This window comes from Vipera berus (genome assembly GCF_964194415.1).
Source record: "Vipera berus genome assembly, chromosome: 5".
NCBI lineage: Eukaryota > Metazoa > Chordata > Lepidosauria > Squamata > Viperidae > Vipera > Vipera berus.
Genome location: NC_138207.1, coordinates 77,659,203 through 77,676,327, shown reverse-complemented (window position 1 = coordinate 77,676,327; position 17,125 = coordinate 77,659,203). Strand labels below are relative to the sequence as shown.

Below are 17,125 nucleotides of genomic sequence, written 5' to 3'. Positions count from 1 at the left end.
ACTAGGACAGAGGAATATCCCTTGTCCCGAGCCCTCCAGAGATCATTCACCAGCGCGACCAATGCCGTCTCCGTGCTGTACCCGGGCCTGAAGCCCGATTGGTACGGGTCTAGATAATCCGCTTCATCCAGGACCAGAGGGAGCTGATGCGCCACCACACTCTCAACAACCTTCGCAAGAAAGCGAAGGTTGGAGACCGGACGAAAGTTATTCAAAACAGCCGGGTCCAAGGCAGGCTTCTTGAGGAGAGGTCTTACCACCGCCTCTTTCAAGGCGGCGGGAAAACTACCCTCACTCAGAGAAGCAGATATAACCGCCTGGAACCAGCCTCGTGTCCCCTCCCGGGCTGCATAAACCAGCCAGGAAGGGCACGGGTCCAATAAACATGTGGTGGAGCTCAGCCTCCCCATGATCCTGTCCACTTCCTCCAGAGTTACAGGATCGAACTCCTCCCAGGTGACATTGACAAGACCGCTCGTGTCCTGATCGTCCGATACTGCCCAGTCGGAGTCCAAACCGGTCCGAATCCGAGCGATTTTGTCCGACAGATGTTGACTAAATTCCTCGGCCCGCCCCTGCAAGGGTTCCTCACTCACCTCCTGATTAAGGAGGGAGCGGGTCACCCTAAACAGGGCGGCCGGGCGATTATCTGCGGACACGATGAGGGCAGCGAAGTAGTTAGACCTCGCTACCCTCATCGCTGCGAGATAAGACCTAATATGGGTTCTTAGTCGCAATTGGTCAGATTCAGATCGGCTGGACCTCCAAACGCTCTCTAGGCCCCGTCTCCGACGCTTCATCTCCCGGAGCTCCGCGGAGAACCATGGAGCCCATTGGGATCTGCGCTGGGTCAGGGGCCGCAAGGGTACAACTCGGTCAAGTGCCTCCGTGGCCGTCCTTTCCCAGGCTTCCACTAAGGCATCTGCCGAGCTGTGAGCTGAGGAGGCAGGTGGGGACCCCAGTGCTGCCTGGAACCTCTCAGGGTCCATTAAGCGCCTGGGGCAGAACCATCTAGTTGGCTCAACAACCCCATGGTGGGGAGTGGCAAAACGGAAGACCAGCCGCAGGAGATGATGATCGGTCCATGACAGGGGCATAACAATTGGGGAGCCCCCACCAAGATCATCTAACCACCGACCAGATAAGAAAACCAAGTCAAGGGTGTGGCCTCCCTCATGAGTCGGTCCATGGATTACCTGCGTCAGGTCCATGGCCGTCATGGAAGCCATGAACTCCCGAGCTAACTCAGATGCTCCTCCCAGGGATGGTAGATTGAAGTCTCCCAAAACCATAAGTTTGGGAAACTCAATCACCAGCCCTGAGAGGATATCGAGAAGCTCAGGCAGGGCTGCTGCTGCGCGACTAGGCGAAAGGTACGCCAGCAGCAAGCCCAACTGCGCCCTAGGACCAAACCTCAATAAGAGAGATTCACACCCAACTATCTGAGGAACGGTGGCCTCCTGCGGACATAAGGTCTCCCTCATAACCACAGCCACTCCCCCACCCCTACCCTGAGTCCGAGGCCGGTGTAGCACCCGGAAGCCTGGTGGGCAAAGATCAACCAGGGGGATACCACCCTCTGGGCCCAACCAGGTTTCCGTGATGCAGGCCAGGTCCGCATGCTCACCCTCGACCAGATCCCGGACGAGAGGAGCCTTGTTAGCAACGGACCTGGCATTCAGGTACACCAGCCGGAGCTCAGGTGGCTGCACATCCCCGCTCCCAGAACCTTGGGTCGAAGACAGAGGGTCGGAGCGCCTGACCGGGACAAGCCAGCCAAAGGGACTCAAGTTGTTTTTACTCCACTGAACCACAGAGCCCAGGTCTACCAAGCATGGCAGACGAACTGGTAGACTGGAAGAAGACCCCCCAAATATCTTCAAGATTTTGTAACCAAACGATTGTGTGTTCCATCCAGGGGGAAGGAGTGTAATGTATTGGCTTTTTGTGTATGTTGTAAGTGTTTGCTCTTGTTGCACTGCTTGCTTATTGCTTGCATTCAATTGCTAAGTGCTAGTTCATGTTTATGTTATAATGGTTGCTAACCAGCCCAGACTGGTTGTCTCCAGCTGGCTAAGTAGGTCTTTGGGCAGGCAACTTATGCTTCAAACCTATTGGTTGCCGCCTATCGGCCAGCATATAAATAGCTGTGCAGCATCTCCCTTGTTGCTTCTGTTCTGTTTGACCTTCAGTAAAGTATGTTGCTGTTTTGAACCTTCTGTCTCACTCAATGCCTGCAACCGGCTACACAACATATTTGTTCATGTATTGCTTGCATCACTGTTCCAAACAGGAGTTCATCTGAAATATTTTTCCTTTTTTGTACTAGACCTTTGCATTAAGTAAAAAGTATTGAACACAAACTTGTTTTGCTTCAGTAAGTATTCACCCATGTGATGGGCCATTTGCTGTAAAAAGATCTGAATTTGGGGACAACAACCCAAAGACTTATGGCCTCCACAAGGATCAATTGATCTCCAGCTAATTGAAGAAGAACTGTCCTCTTGGAACAGAAACAACATTCTGAAATTCTGTTCTTGGAACTCTTTATGAAATTGGCAAATAGTCCCTTTCTGTTGCAAGAGTGCAACAGAAGGAACTTGTATATGTATAGTGCAGGATCCTAACGTAGAAAAACCCAGTGCTCCACCAGTTTTATAATAATAATAATAATAATAATAATAATAATAATAATAATAATAATAATAATAATAATAATAATAATAATAATAATAATAATAATAATGATGATGATGATGATGATGATGATGATGATGATGATGATGATGATGATGTTGGAAGGGACCTTGGAGGTCATCTAGTCCAACCCCCTGCTCAGGCAGGAAACCTTATACCATTTCAGGCAAATGGCTGTCCAGTCTCTTCTTAAAAACCTCCAGTGTTGGAGCATTCAGCACCTCTGGAGGCAGGTTGTTCCACTGGTTAATTGTTCTAACTGTCAGGAAGTTTCTCCTTAGTTCTAGGTTGCTTCTCTCCTTCCATCCGTTGCTTCTTGTCCTGCTTTCAGGTGCTTTGGAGAATAGCTTGACTCCCTCTTCTTTGTGGTAGCCCTTGAGATATTGGAACACTGCTATCATGTCACCCCTCACCCTTCTCTTCATTAAACTACACATACCCAATTCCAGCAACCGTTCCCTATATGTTTTAGCCTCCAGCCCCCTAATCATCTTTGTTGCTCTTCTCTGTACCCTTTCTAGAGTCTCAACATCTTTTTTACATCGTGGTGACCAAAACTGGATGCAGTATTCCAGGTGTGGCCTTACCAAAGCATTGTGAAGTGGTATTAGTACTTCACTTGATCTTGATTCTATCCCTCTGTTAATGCAGCCTAGCACTTTGTTGGCTTTTTTGGCAGCTGCAGCACACTGCTGGCTCATATTGAAGTGATTGTCTACTAAGACTCCGAGATCCCTCTCACAGTTACTACTATTGAGCAAGGTACCACCTATACTATACCTATGCATTTGATTTTTCCTGCCTAGATGTAGAACCTTACTTTTTTCACCATTGAATTTCATTTTGTTAGATAGTGCCCAGTGTTCGAGTCTGTCCAGATCCTTCTGTATCTTAAACCTATCTTCTGGAGTATTGGCTATTCCTCCCAGCTTGGTGTCGTCTGCAAATTTGATGAGTTCCCCATCTATCCCCTCATCCAAATCATTAATGAAGATATTGAAGAGCACTGGGCCCAGAACAGAGCCCTGGGGCACCCCACTACACACTTCCTTCCATGTAGATGCGGTTCCATTGAGGACCACACACTGAGTACGGCAAGAGGACTCTGAGAATAACCTACCATTCTCTGTTTATCCATGGGGTGAACTACCTCAGATGGGCCAAATGGCAGGAGAATTCTGTTACATAATAGTTTTATTGGTTTATCAAAATATAAAATGCAAAGAGAAATTGAAAAAAGTAATAGAAAACTAAGAGAAGGTAGAAGGAAAAGAAAAAGATAGTGTAAAGAGAGGAAAGAAAAGAAAAAGGCACCGACTCTTTAGCAAAGTGGAAGATAACAACATTACAATTAGCTGGAGATCAATTGATCCTCCACAAGGATCAATTGATCTCCAGCTAATTGAAGAAGAACTGTCCTCTTGGAACAGAAACAATATGCTGAAATTCAGTTCTTGGAACTCTTTATGAAATAGGCAAATAGTCCCTTTCTGTTGCAAGACTGCAACAGAAGGAACTTGTATATGTAAAGTGCAGGATCCTAATGTAGAAAAACCCAGTGCTCCACCAGTTTTGCAAGAGGACTCTGAGAATAACCTACCATTCTTTGTTTATCCATGGGGTGAACTACCCCAGATGGGCCAAATGGCTGGAGAATTCTGTTACATAATAGTTTTATTGGTTTATCAAAATATAAAATGCAAAGAGAAATTGAAAAAAGTAATAGAAAACTAGGAGAAGGAAGAAGGAAAAGAAAAAGATAGTGTAAAGAGAGGAAAGAAAAGAAAAAGGCACCGACTCTCTTTAGCAAAGTGGAAGGTAACAACATTACAATCGCAACTTTTTACTTTTGTACAGCAGTCTAATTAGCAAAAACAAAATCAAGGTTTCATTTTTTTTTCATTGCAAGCACATAATTTGGAAGCAATTTCAGAATAGAAAGAAGGTTAGATATATTCTCTTGTTTGGATAAAAGAATCAGTTTGACCATCTCTGCTTCTCTTTGCGGTGGGGAATAGTAAATACCTCTACTGACTCTATTTTATCCAACAATGATAGTTGCCTATCAGCCCCGCCTCCCAGCTTCAGCTCACTCTCTATTTTGAAGCACAGCTTCTAAAACTGCTTGCAGGAAAATTCTAGAGGAGTGTGGCAGCTAGAGAACAAAGAGATCGGGAAATGAGACATTCCTATAACACTTAATTTAAAACTGCATTAGAACTTGAGATTCAAGCTCCACTGAGAGAAATTATAGTGGCAGGAGCAGGGAACAGAACACACCAAATGTTCTATCTTTAGAACACATAACCCCACCTGGGCAAATATTCAGACATTGATGGATATTCTTCTAACACCAGAAGAATGGAGGTTGATGAGGGGAGCAATGGAGCAGAAATTAGAGAAAGAACATGAAAATGAACCCAGTTGGGAATGCCCCCTCACAGAGATCAAGAACCTCTCAAAGATTTATGAAATTAGGCAAAAAAAATAAGGATGAGAGTCCTGGGGGCTTTCTTGACAAAGTATATGTCAGGACCCACCTCAATCCACATCTTAGGAAATAAGAACTCTTGGATGCAAGTTTAGTCCAAAAGGAAAATGTTTACTAGGATGGAATCGATTGTGGCAATACAAGACGGAATCTAACAAAGTTACATTTCAATCCTATATAAAGCATTCCCATTTCAGCCCCCTCCCCTCATCCATTTGGTCAGCCTCCCATCATTTACTTAGGTGTCAGGCCCTTCCGTGGGAAAGGGAACTCTCCTTGGTTTTATTGTTATTGCTTCTTCCTTTTCAGTTGTAAATGAAGATGCGATCCAGATCTGTCTCTCCCCCTCCCTCCCCCAGGTCAGATGTTTCCCTGGTGTTTGAAGATCCCTTATTTCAATCTAAGTAACCTTCCTCTCCCCCCCCCCTCGGAGAGATGGCAGAATCCCCAGAATAAGCACAATGTTCTACCTATACATTTATGAAACGTGATATAAATGGATTCTGACATATATAAAATTTTGAGACAATATGCTGATCTAAATTAGAGGTACCCAAAAACCAGAGAATGGTGAATATGATCTTTGTAGGATCATATTCAGCAGAAGTTATTAGGAGAATGTTACAGAATGTTACAAAAAGTGGAAGGAGGCCCAAGGAAAAGTATTTCAGAATTAGTTGAGATAGCTTACAAAGTCTTCACCAGCAGAGGTCAAGAAGAAGATAGGAGAAAAGTGTAAAAAGTCCACCAAAATGCCATCTTCCTAGCCAATGCCCTTAAGCAGGAGAGGGGGAAAGAATAGGGCAACAATGTGGAAGAGGCAGGTGAGAAGGGGGAGTTCAGAGAACACAAGGTGGGGCACACAACCCCATCTATGATAAAGGACGTGGAAGAGGGAGGGTCCTCTTGGGACCCAGCTAGTGTGCTATTTGCAAAAGGAAGGACATTGGAAGAATGAATGAATGCCCAGTGACTACAGCCATGCAGGTAGAAGAATGAAGGGACCTCCTACCCCCAAACCCCTGGTGGGAGTCCAAATCAGGGGAACAAGACACCAAATGATAACAGACTTATCTCCACCATGATTGTGTACAGGTTGTAAATTCAGTCTATGCCAATAGACCCAACCTCAATGATCAGCCTATTCCAAATGATGACTGCGAATGGTTTACAGATGGTAGTAGCTTTATGGTGGAAAGCCACAGAAAGGCAGGATATGCAGTGATTATACCATGGGAAATTATAGAAGCTATGCCATTACCAGTCAACACTTCTGCCAACTGGCTGAGATTATTGCTTTAAGTAGGGCCTTACTACTAGCCAAGGTTCACCTAATAAATAGCTATACCAATAGCAAGTATGCTTTTGGAGTTTTACATGTCCATGGGGCCCTGTGGAGAGAAAGAGGGTTACTAAATGCAAACATATTAAGTATACTTAAGCAAAATGCATTAAGAATAGCTCCCAAATCTTGAAATTGTTAGAAGCAATCTGGCAGCCAAAGCAACCGTTAACTGTCGTTTACAGGGGACAATCAATTCCATGGCTTTTATAGTCTGTGCAATGCAGAATGAGATCGAGCAGCTGGACCAAATTACAGTCCAGCATCAAATGGCATTAGACTATCTGTTAGCATGATAGGGAGGCTACTGCCATGCCATTGGTCCAGCATATCATTTGTCTTTCCAGTCCCTGAACAAAACAATAGAACAACATTTATGAGAGATGGAACAATCAGCTGGGAACAATTGTTTTGTCTCTCTGAGCAAAGGTTGGTGGGACTGGTTGGTGGGATGGTTACCTGACCTCAGCTGGTTGAAAACTTCATTTATAGTGTATCTCTTTTATTCTGTTAATATCCTGTTGCAGCTTGCAATGTTTTTCAACTTTGCCTTTCTGCTTGTAGGCAGACAACACAGTTTCTCCACACACAGATACTGGTATTAGGTGAATCTTGAAAACTTAGCCATTTTCAGATTCAAAGGGGGGAATGATGAGCCATTTGCTGTAGAGCCACTTGCTGTAAAATGCATGAACCCAGAAGAAAGTGAGGTGTATTTGCAAAGTCTGCATAACAAAGATAAAGAAAGAGGGTGTGTGGACAGGTGGGGCCCCTTTCAATGTAGAAAACAAGAGCTGACTGGCAGGCATATCATATAAGACATATTGCTAAGATAAGGAATTGGGCTAAGACAAAGTTGGGACACCAAAGGGTGAAAGGACTTTAAAAGGCAGCGTTCACTCAATCTTCTCACTTCTTACTTATAGCTGTGAACATTTCAATCTTTCCAGACCCGGAATTTCCATCCAGGACAACAAAAAGATTCTGGTAAAGATTTCTCTTTTTTTCTTTATACAGATTAGGTTGTTTAGCATTGTAGAACAAAACACTTATAATGTTATGTCTACTCAGCAACATTTTAAGGATCTGAGAGCAATTTTAGCTATGATACTGTAGATTGTTGGCTTCTCAACAGATGCCAGCTTTGCAATTGTTTGCTTTCATTTAAAGTAGTATTTTGGCATGTTTAAGATAATGGACTGCAAGTCCCAGAATATCCTAGCCAGCCTGGCTGGCTAATTGGGGAGTTCTGGGATTTGAGGTTTACACATCTTAAACTTGCCAAGTTTGAAAAATACTATTTTAAAAGGAACAAAGATACCATTTTATTGGAAATGCAGAATATGTTTTTTAACTCGTGTTGTGAGCCTTTGGCATACAAGGGCATACTGTTTTTATATTTTTAGAAAGTTTCTTTCATGTCATCTACCTGTCAGAATTCATTAACAGGTCAACAAAAACCCTCCAGGGGAACATGGAATAATAAATGAAGAAAATCCTTTGTCAGAGAAGATGGATAATGACTCCCCTCTTCAAGCCTCTTCCTCTGACAAATGTCCACCAATTGTTTATCTAAATTCTTCTATAGATGCATCAGAAATGTTTTTTTTTAAAAAATAATTTAATTCAAGAAGCTGCAACACTCCTAAAATAGTCTATTAAATGGATGTTTGCCAGATTTATGTTAACATCACTGACAGCATTTTTATTCTCTCTCAAGTTTATTTTACTTAAAAAAAATCATTGCATAGAGCAGTGATGGTGAACCTTTTAGACACCGAGTGCCCAAACTGCAACCCAAAACCCACTTATGTATCATCGGGTGCTGGGTGGGCGTGGCCCATTGGGTGGGCATGACCCGTTGAGTGAGCATGGCTGTGGTGGTAACGGCAGACTGGGTGGGACTAAAGAGTTCAATCAATCAATTCCAACTTTGCGAGATCTTTCTTTTCCCCGTGAGAAGTTGAAATTGATTGATTGATTGAACCTTTTTTTTTGCACACAGCAGCAAAGGCCTAAAGCAAAAAGGGTTTATAAAACCCAGCTGAAGGACTAGGACTAGGGTGATGGTGTGCGTGCCCGCAGAGAGGGCTCTGCATGCCACCTGTGACACGAGTGTCATAGGTTCGCCACCACGGGCATAGAGTTTTAGCCAAAGAATATTAACTGAATCAGTAATAAACACTGGTTTATGTTCCTGTTGCATGTACTTGCTTAATTTTATTGCATCAGCCCTAATATGAATTCATCCCTCCCCTAAAAGTAAGTCCTTATTACAGTGCAGAATTTCTTGGAGAATTTACATTTCTAAATGCCAAATTAAAATCAAAGTAAAACAGAAAAATATTGAAACATAAAACTAAGAAGAAATTGGCATACCTTTTCAAGCCCAAAGAAAGAGTGATCTGTATAAAGGAGGGGTGGGGTGGGGTGGGGTAGAAGTGGAATGATGTGTCCAAAGAGTAGCCAAGTTTTCTGCCAAAGGATTTTTTTAAGACAGGGTAAATAAAAATAATCTGGAATTCTCTGTAGAAAGAGTGTTTGGCTTTAGGACAAACCACAGCAGTTTTATGATACCATTGTAAAGCAACAGAACCTGTAATAAATGTTTTAGCTCTTTGGATTGCTACACATTTGATATTATATAGAATGATTCTGAGATTTTGTTTTACTTCATAAGCAGTTTGAATCAAGAGGTTCTATGCTTGTTCCTCACTTTCCCCAACTAAAAGACTTATGGTAATTTGAATGTTTTTCAGGAGCTGGAGGTATAGAGTAAATGCTCCTCCAGTCTCAGTGCTTGTAAAAGTATGTGGGAACCACCATGAGAGGCAGGAAGAAGAGTGATAGCCTAGAACAGAGGTAGGCAACCTTGGCTCTTTTATGACTCGTGGACTTCAACTCCCAGAAAACTGGGAGTTGAAGTCCACGAGTCATAAAAGAGCCAAGGTTGCCTACCTCTGGCCTAGACCAAGGCTTTAGCACCTGGCATGTGGTACATGACCAATAGCCAAGTATAGCGGGGGAGGGAATGAGCTAAAATGAATGAATCTAACCAGTAAAACCCAAATTCCCCCCCCTTTCTTTTAGTCATCAAGTGTTTGAGACCTTGCTAAGCACTGGTAGTACTCAAATATTGTCATGTCCTAAAAGTGGTACAATCTGGGAAAAGGTTGAAAAGCCCTGGCCTAGACAACAAACTTGAATCCAAAGGATGGCTGAGGGTGTAGAAAGTATTTCAGAAGGGACCTTCCCAAATTTTCAAGACAGTAAAAGTGAGAGACAGGAGAGGTGCTTTCAGACTTGCAAGATTCTGTTAATGTAACCTTAGAATAAAGACAGAGCTAGTGCCTCTGAATGTGCTTCTTAACTGAATTACCTCACAATGCTAACATCAATCTTACACATCTGAAATTTCCCCTCCCATCTCACGCTTTTACTTTCCCTTCTTGGAAAACTAGGAAGGATTGTGTCAACTGTTCTGTTGCCATATGCAGCCAAAGAAAATCCTGGGACATTATTTTACCAAGATTATATTACTGATACACCAATATAGGCACAGTAGAAGCAAAGCCAGTTCTGAAATTTTCGTGTGAAAAACTGCATAGTTAAAATCCCCCCCCCCGGGCTACCCACTGTCCATTGTCCATCAATACAATGCAATCTCTTCATTTAGGAAACAGTCTGCTCAGCTCAGAAGGCTCTCGTTCAACTTTGAGGTGTTGAGATTCTCCCAGACCACAGATGGTGAACATGAATTCTTCAATTGCCTCCCAACCATCCATACATTCCAATCCTGCCCTTCCCCCCTCCATGGTTTCTGTTGTCTGGCTGTGAGCAAAAGTGCACAGCAAGTAGGCCATGACAGATCCCTTCTGAGATGTTTTCACTACCCTCATCCCTTCTTCAGATTCAAAATTTGTTAGCAAACCATTGTCTAGGCTGCTGTCTCCCACAGTTGTTCTCACATACCACAAACCATTATACTATAGTGCTCTAGTCAAATGTAGGACTCCCCCCCCCAAAAGCTGCTTATAATTAAAAGACAGGTATTTGCAGATAATAATAATCATGCATTAAATTTATATGCCATCTGACTCCCAGCAGTCCAGTCCTGGAATTCTTACAGATTTCATCCTCAAACTCCTATGAATAGGCATAAGACTGTAATAATGGTAAATATCAGTACACTTTAAATTGCTCTTTTTAAGAGGGGCATCCCCAGAATACTAAGCCCTTAATTCTAGTAGTTAGTTACATGATGATTACTTAATAGTTCCCAATTGTTACAACTTTTGTGTGGATATTGTAGCAATTTCAAACTTGATTTATTGGCAGGAAACATTTCTCAATCTACTAAACACAATTTTTTATATAGGTACAATATGTGGCTCTTATGTCTAGTGGTTTTTGCAATTCAAATCATTTTGTCTTCTACGGGAATAATACTGCAAAGAGGCAATCCTGAAGCATACATGAACATTGTAAGTTATAATTTTGTTGATGGTTGATCTGGTATAATATAAAACAGAATTAGAAAAAGGCAGATGTATCCATAGAATTAATGTTTAAATCATGTTTCAGGTTCCATATTTATTTAGTCTTAGAAAAGCAGTAAACATGTAAAAAAATAAATAAAACAACCTTGCCTTGATTTTGTTTAAGATGTAGTAAAGAGAAACAGATAGTCTTTCAAGATTCTGTTCTCATAGCTTACAACAATAAATAACATTCCTGAACAATCCTGTTGCTTCTATTTCTTGACCTTCCCTTCCTTCAAAGGGCTAATCGAAGCCGAGAATGACTAGAAAAAAAATACAAATAAATTATAAATTTATTTATTTATAAATAAATAAAACTAAGTCTTTCCAGGGACATTAGTTATTTCCATTACGGATCACTAATGATCTTCCAGCTTAAAAAAGAGCTAGGTGTTTTATTGATAATGCATACATATTCTCATTTTTAAGGTAATACAAATACATGAATTCTTTCAATCCTTTTCACATTTGATATTCCACATTTGTTAAGAAAACAAAGAATCGTTTGGATATTTCCAGACTTCTTTTAGGTGATTCTACACATTAATAATGCACCAGTTGACAAGTAACATAAAAAACAAGATGCAGTTATACTGAAATTTCCTTTAACAGAGTGAAATCGTTCACCATAAAGGATACCAAGTTGAAGAATATGAAATAGCAACTTCTGATGGTTACATTCTCACTCTTAACAGAATTCCACATGGCAGAAAACAACATTGGAGCCTATGTAAGTAAAAATAAATAAGACTATACATTTTTTTAAAAAAAATCATGGGAGATATTTATGAAAGGTTTGCTTAGAATATTTTGCAAAAAAACAATTCACGTATGTCTACCTTATCCCATTATATAAGCAATTGTCTTCTTATCTCAGAAAAGACCCAGTTTTCAAATGTACTTTCAAATGATCATAAATCATAGGGTTGAAAGGCAGCAGGGAGTTCTTTAGCCATCACCTTTCCCAGAGCAGGAATGGGACATACTTTCTTTTCTTTTCTTTTCTTTTTTATTGAAAAGTTTTACAATACATTTTTTAAAAAGATAAACTCCCTCCCTCCCTCTTCCCTCCCCCTTACCCTCCCTTACCCTCCCCTCCCCCCCGACTTCCCAGAGCTGAATACAGGGTATAAACTTTACAAACGTAAGCTAAAATATGCTAACAAGCTAAAAAAAACACATTAAAATCTATCGCACTTTAACTCCCCTTAAACATAACTAAATTACTAACAAATAAAAAATAACTAATAATACATCATATAAAACTAATACTTATTCAAATGCTAAATGAAACTTTTTAGTCCCGTATTTATTCTGAATATATTCAATCCATCTTTTCCATTCCAGAATGTATCTCTGTTGCGATAATACCCAACAGAAATAATTGTGGAGAAAACCTTATCTTCTTCTTAAATATTTTCTGCATATTCCACCAAATTTTAATCCCAAAAGCTTTAACTTTTTTACAAGTCCACCATATATGATAATACGTTGCATCCTCACAGCCACACCTCCAACATTTAGGCTGGCAGTTCGGATACATACTTGCTATTTTTTTAGGGTCTAAATGCCATCTATAAAACATTTTATAAAAATTCTCTCTTAAATTTTGAGCCTGTGTACATTTTACATTTCTGACCCAAATCTTTTCCCAAGTATCCATTGTTATAACCTCCTGAAAGTTCTGGGCCCACTTTATCATACAATCTTTAACAAGTTCCGTTTCTGAGTCAATTTCTACCAGTGCATTATATATCCTTCTTATATGTGCTTGACCTTGATCTCTAATTTGTTTTACCAAATTTCCATCAGTTATCGAGATACCAACTTTCTGATCTTCTTTCCATCTTGCTTGTAACTGCCCATACTGGAACCAGGTTTGTACAATCTTTTCTTCTTTTAAAATATTATATGGCTTTAATTGCCATACATTCCTTTCTATCCTTAAAATTTCTTTATATGTAATCACATCATGTTTAAATCCCACATTTATATTTTCTATTGCATGTTTAGGTATTGCCCAAATTGGTATTTTATAATTTAACTTATGTCTATATTTTTTCCATACTCGCAACAGAGTATACCTTAACATATGTGTCTTAAAAACATTATCCACCTTCTTGTAATACAATAAATATGCATGCCAACCAAATAACAAATCATAACCCTCAAGATTTAATAATCTCCCTTGTGTTAAATTAAACCAATCACTAATTGATGATAAAGCAGCAGCCTCATACTATAATTTAAAATTAGGCATTTTAAGACCACCTCTTTCACGTATGTCTTGCATTATCTTAAATTTAACTCATGATCTTTTCCCTGCCCAAACAAATTTATTAATACTTTTCTGCCATTCCTCCAAATTTGAATCCTTTTTAAGTATAGGTATCATTTGAAACAAAAATAAAAATTTTGGCAAAACATTCATTTTAACTGCTGCAATTCTTCCCAATAAGGATAATTGTATTTTTTTTAACTAAAGGTAAAGGTAAAGGTTCCCCTGCACATGCGTGCTAGTCGTTTCCGACTCTAGGGGCCGGTGCTCATCTCTGTTTCAAAGCCGAAGAGCCAGCACTTGTCCGAGGACATCTCCGTGGTCATGTGGCCGGCATGACTAGACGCCAAAGGCGCACGGAACGCTGTTACCTTCCCACCGTAGTGGTCCCTATTTTTCTACTTGCATTTTTACGTGCTTTCGAACTGCTAGGTTGGCAGAAGCTGGGACGAGTAACAGGCGCTCACTCTGTTACGCGGCACTTGGGATTCGATCCTTTTTTTACCTTTTTTTAACTATCTAGCTCTTTTTGTATTTTTAACCATAACAATTCATAATTATATTTGTATAATTTTGCATTTGAAGCCGAAAGATATACCCCCAAATATTTAATCTTTTTAACTATTTCAAATCCCGTTAACTCTTCTAAAACAACCTTTTGTTCTATAGTCATATTTTTAGACAGTATTTTAGTTTTTTGCGTGTTTATCTTAAATCCAGAAACTTTTCCATATGACGTTATTATCTCCATCAATTCTAAAACTGAGTAAGTCGGTTGACTTACTGTAATAACCAAGTTATCCGCAAACACTTTCAATCTATAATATTGATCTCTTATTTTAATTCCTTTAATTTTATTTGAATCTCGTATTTTAATCAATAATATTTCCAATGTTAAAACAAACAGCAAAGGTGACAACGGACACCCCTGTCTTGTACCCTTTGCAATATTACATCTTTCTGTCAAACTACCATTGACTATTATTTGAGCTGTTTGCTTCTGATATATTGCCCTAATAGGTTGTAAAAAATTATTCCCAAACTCCATTTTCTCCAATGCCTTAAATAAAAATTGCCAGTCCAATTGATCAAAGGCTTTTTCAGCATCCAAAAAGATCAGCGCTGCAGAAACCTGGTTATTTCTATCCAAAAATTCCAATAAGTCTACAATATGTCTCACTTTATTCTTCATTTGTCTACCACTTATAAATCCAGCTTGGTCACTATGAATCATTTGCTGCATTACCTTCATTAATCTATTTGCTAAGATTTTTGCAAATATCTTATAATCAGTGTTTAAAAGCGATGTTGTTGTTGTTGTTGTTAGTTGCGAAGTCGTGTCCGACCCATCGTGACCTTATGGACAACGTTCCTCCAGGCCTTCCTGTCCTCTACCATCTTCTGGAGTCCATTTAAGCTCACGCCTACTGCTTCAGTGACTCCATCCAGCCACATCATTCTCTGTCGTCCCCTTCTTCTATTGCCCTCAATCTTTCCCAGCATTAGGCTCTTCTCCAGTGAGTCCTTCCTTTTCATTAGGTAGCCAAAGTATTTGAGTTTTAGCTTCAGGATCTGGCCTTCTAAAGAGCAGTCAGGGTTGATCTCCTCTAGGACTGACCGGTTTGATCGCCTTGCAGTCCAAGGGACTCGCAGAAGTCTTCTCCAGCGATATTGGCCTATAATTTTTGGCTTGGGTAATATCTTGATCTTCCTTCAGAATCAACGATATAAAAGCTGTTTTCCATGATGGAGGCACTTCTCCTCCCAATTCAATTGTCCTAAACAGTTCTCTTAAAGGTTCCACCATTTCTAATAGTAAATCTTTATAATAGACGGCAGTCAAACCATCTGTTCCTGGTGCTTTCCCCACCTTTAATTGCTTAATTGCTGAGTTTTTTTATTTTTATTTTTATTTTTATTTTTATTCCATTTATATCCCACCCTTCTCCGAAGACTCAGGGTGGCTTACAAGCTTAGCAGTAGCCTTCATTCTATGTATATGCCTGCTTATTAGGGCTTTCATACACACCCCCAAGCGGCATTATTACAAAGTCAGCTTAATTGCCACCAACAATCTGGGTCCTCATTTTACCTACCTCGGAAGAATGGAAGGCTGAGTCAATAATTTATTCTTCATTTATCAATTGATCCATCCCTTCCCTTTGCTCTTGTGTAAGAACAGGGATATTAACTTCTCGTAAATATCTATCTATATCTACATCTTGAATCTTGTCCCTGACATACAACTTAGAATAAAAATCAACAAAAGCCTTTTTAATAAGATTCTGCTGAAACACCACTTTACCCTTGTACTCTATTCTATCTATATTACGTGACCTTTGTTTCTTCCTTAACAAGTAAGCTAACCACCTACCTGGCTTATTAGCATTACAAAAAGTATTGTGTTTAACATACCGTAAATTGGTTGCCACTTGATCTGCCATCAACATATCAAACTGACCTCTTAATAAAGTAATTACCTCTTTAATCTTCCTATCAGATGGATTCAAAATTAAAGCCTTCTCTTTCCTCTTAATTTCCTCCTCTAATTCTTTTTGCTTATGTTCCAGTTTACGTCTATATTTATTGTTCAAATATATTAACACTCCTCTCATATAAGCTTTGCTTGCATCCCAAACCATTTCAATAGAAGTACCCTTGTACATATTCATATTAAAAAATTCTTTCATCTGTTTTTACACTCTTCCACATTTTCTTGATATCTAAACAAATTTTCATTTAATCTCCAAGACCGCTTGTCTCCATTGTCTTTTTCTATTTCCATCCATACTGGACTATGATCTGATATAGTTCTTGGAGATATCTTAATCTTCTTAATCCTAGAAAAAATCATTAGTAATTAATACAAAATCAATCCTGGAAAAAGATTGATGCCTATCGGAAAAAAGGTAAAGTCTTTTTCTTTCAAATTTCTTTCTCTCCACACATCTCTCAGTTCCAAATCGTCTTTCATCTCAAAAAAATTTTTAGGCAATCTAGCATGACTTGGCATACTTCTAAAAAGAACTTTTTTGTCCTTTTGTACATCCAAAACACCATTCCAGTCTCCCATAAAAATACAGGATTTATAATCCCATTGAGTTATCTTGCTATGTAATAGTTTATAAAATTCTCCTTGCTGTTGATTAGGAGCGTTCCTATGATTCTTCCATGCCATTTTGAAGATTGAAGGATCAAGGTAGAACTCAGAAATGTACAAAGGTAGGCATATAAATTTATTCCTAGGCATGTAGGATACTTATTTCTAGGTATTTAGGATATATTTTGCTCAACATTAGACTAATATGTTTTGATACCGTGATTGGAATCGACCTGTGGTAAATTAAATTGATTGGGCATGATTTGGAAGGGCACACATCTCCCTATAGAAGGCCTCACAGTTGTCAATGCATACTATAGCAGAGCAAAAGCCACGAGGTCAAAAGAACTGCCTGTAAAGCTCAGAGACAGGATTTGATTTAATTTACCACAGTTCGACTCCAATCAACGATCAAGAGAAATGGGAGGCAGCTGAGCTAAACTTCATGTGTTGTTGCAGAGGGTCTGAATACTTATGCCAATGTGATATTTCAGTTTTTCCTTTTTAATAAATTTACAGATGTTTCTAAAATTCTGTTTTCACTTTGACATTACTGGAGCACTGAGTGTAGATTAATGAGAAAAAGAATGAATTTCACCCACTGTAAATGGTGAAATAACAAAATTAACACAAGTGAAGGGGGTCTGAATACTTTCTGAATGTGCTGTAGGGATGA

The 17,125-nt window shown here is 39.8% G+C and overlaps 1 protein-coding gene across 1 annotated transcript in view; it reads left to right on the top strand.

Moving 5' to 3' along the window:
* Positions 1-10,915: 10,915 nt before the first annotated feature.
* LOC308668349 (lipase member M-like) overlaps positions 10,916-17,125 on the top strand; it is a gene marked incomplete at its 5' end in the record, with an annotated part of 33,526 nt that continues 27,316 nt past the window's right edge. The window contains 2 exons of the mRNA XM_081328207.1: positions 10,916-11,014; positions 11,684-11,801. Coding sequence (XP_081184333.1) covers positions 10,916-11,014; positions 11,684-11,801 — 217 coding nt within the window. The remainder of the gene's footprint in view (positions 11,015-11,683; positions 11,802-17,125) is intronic.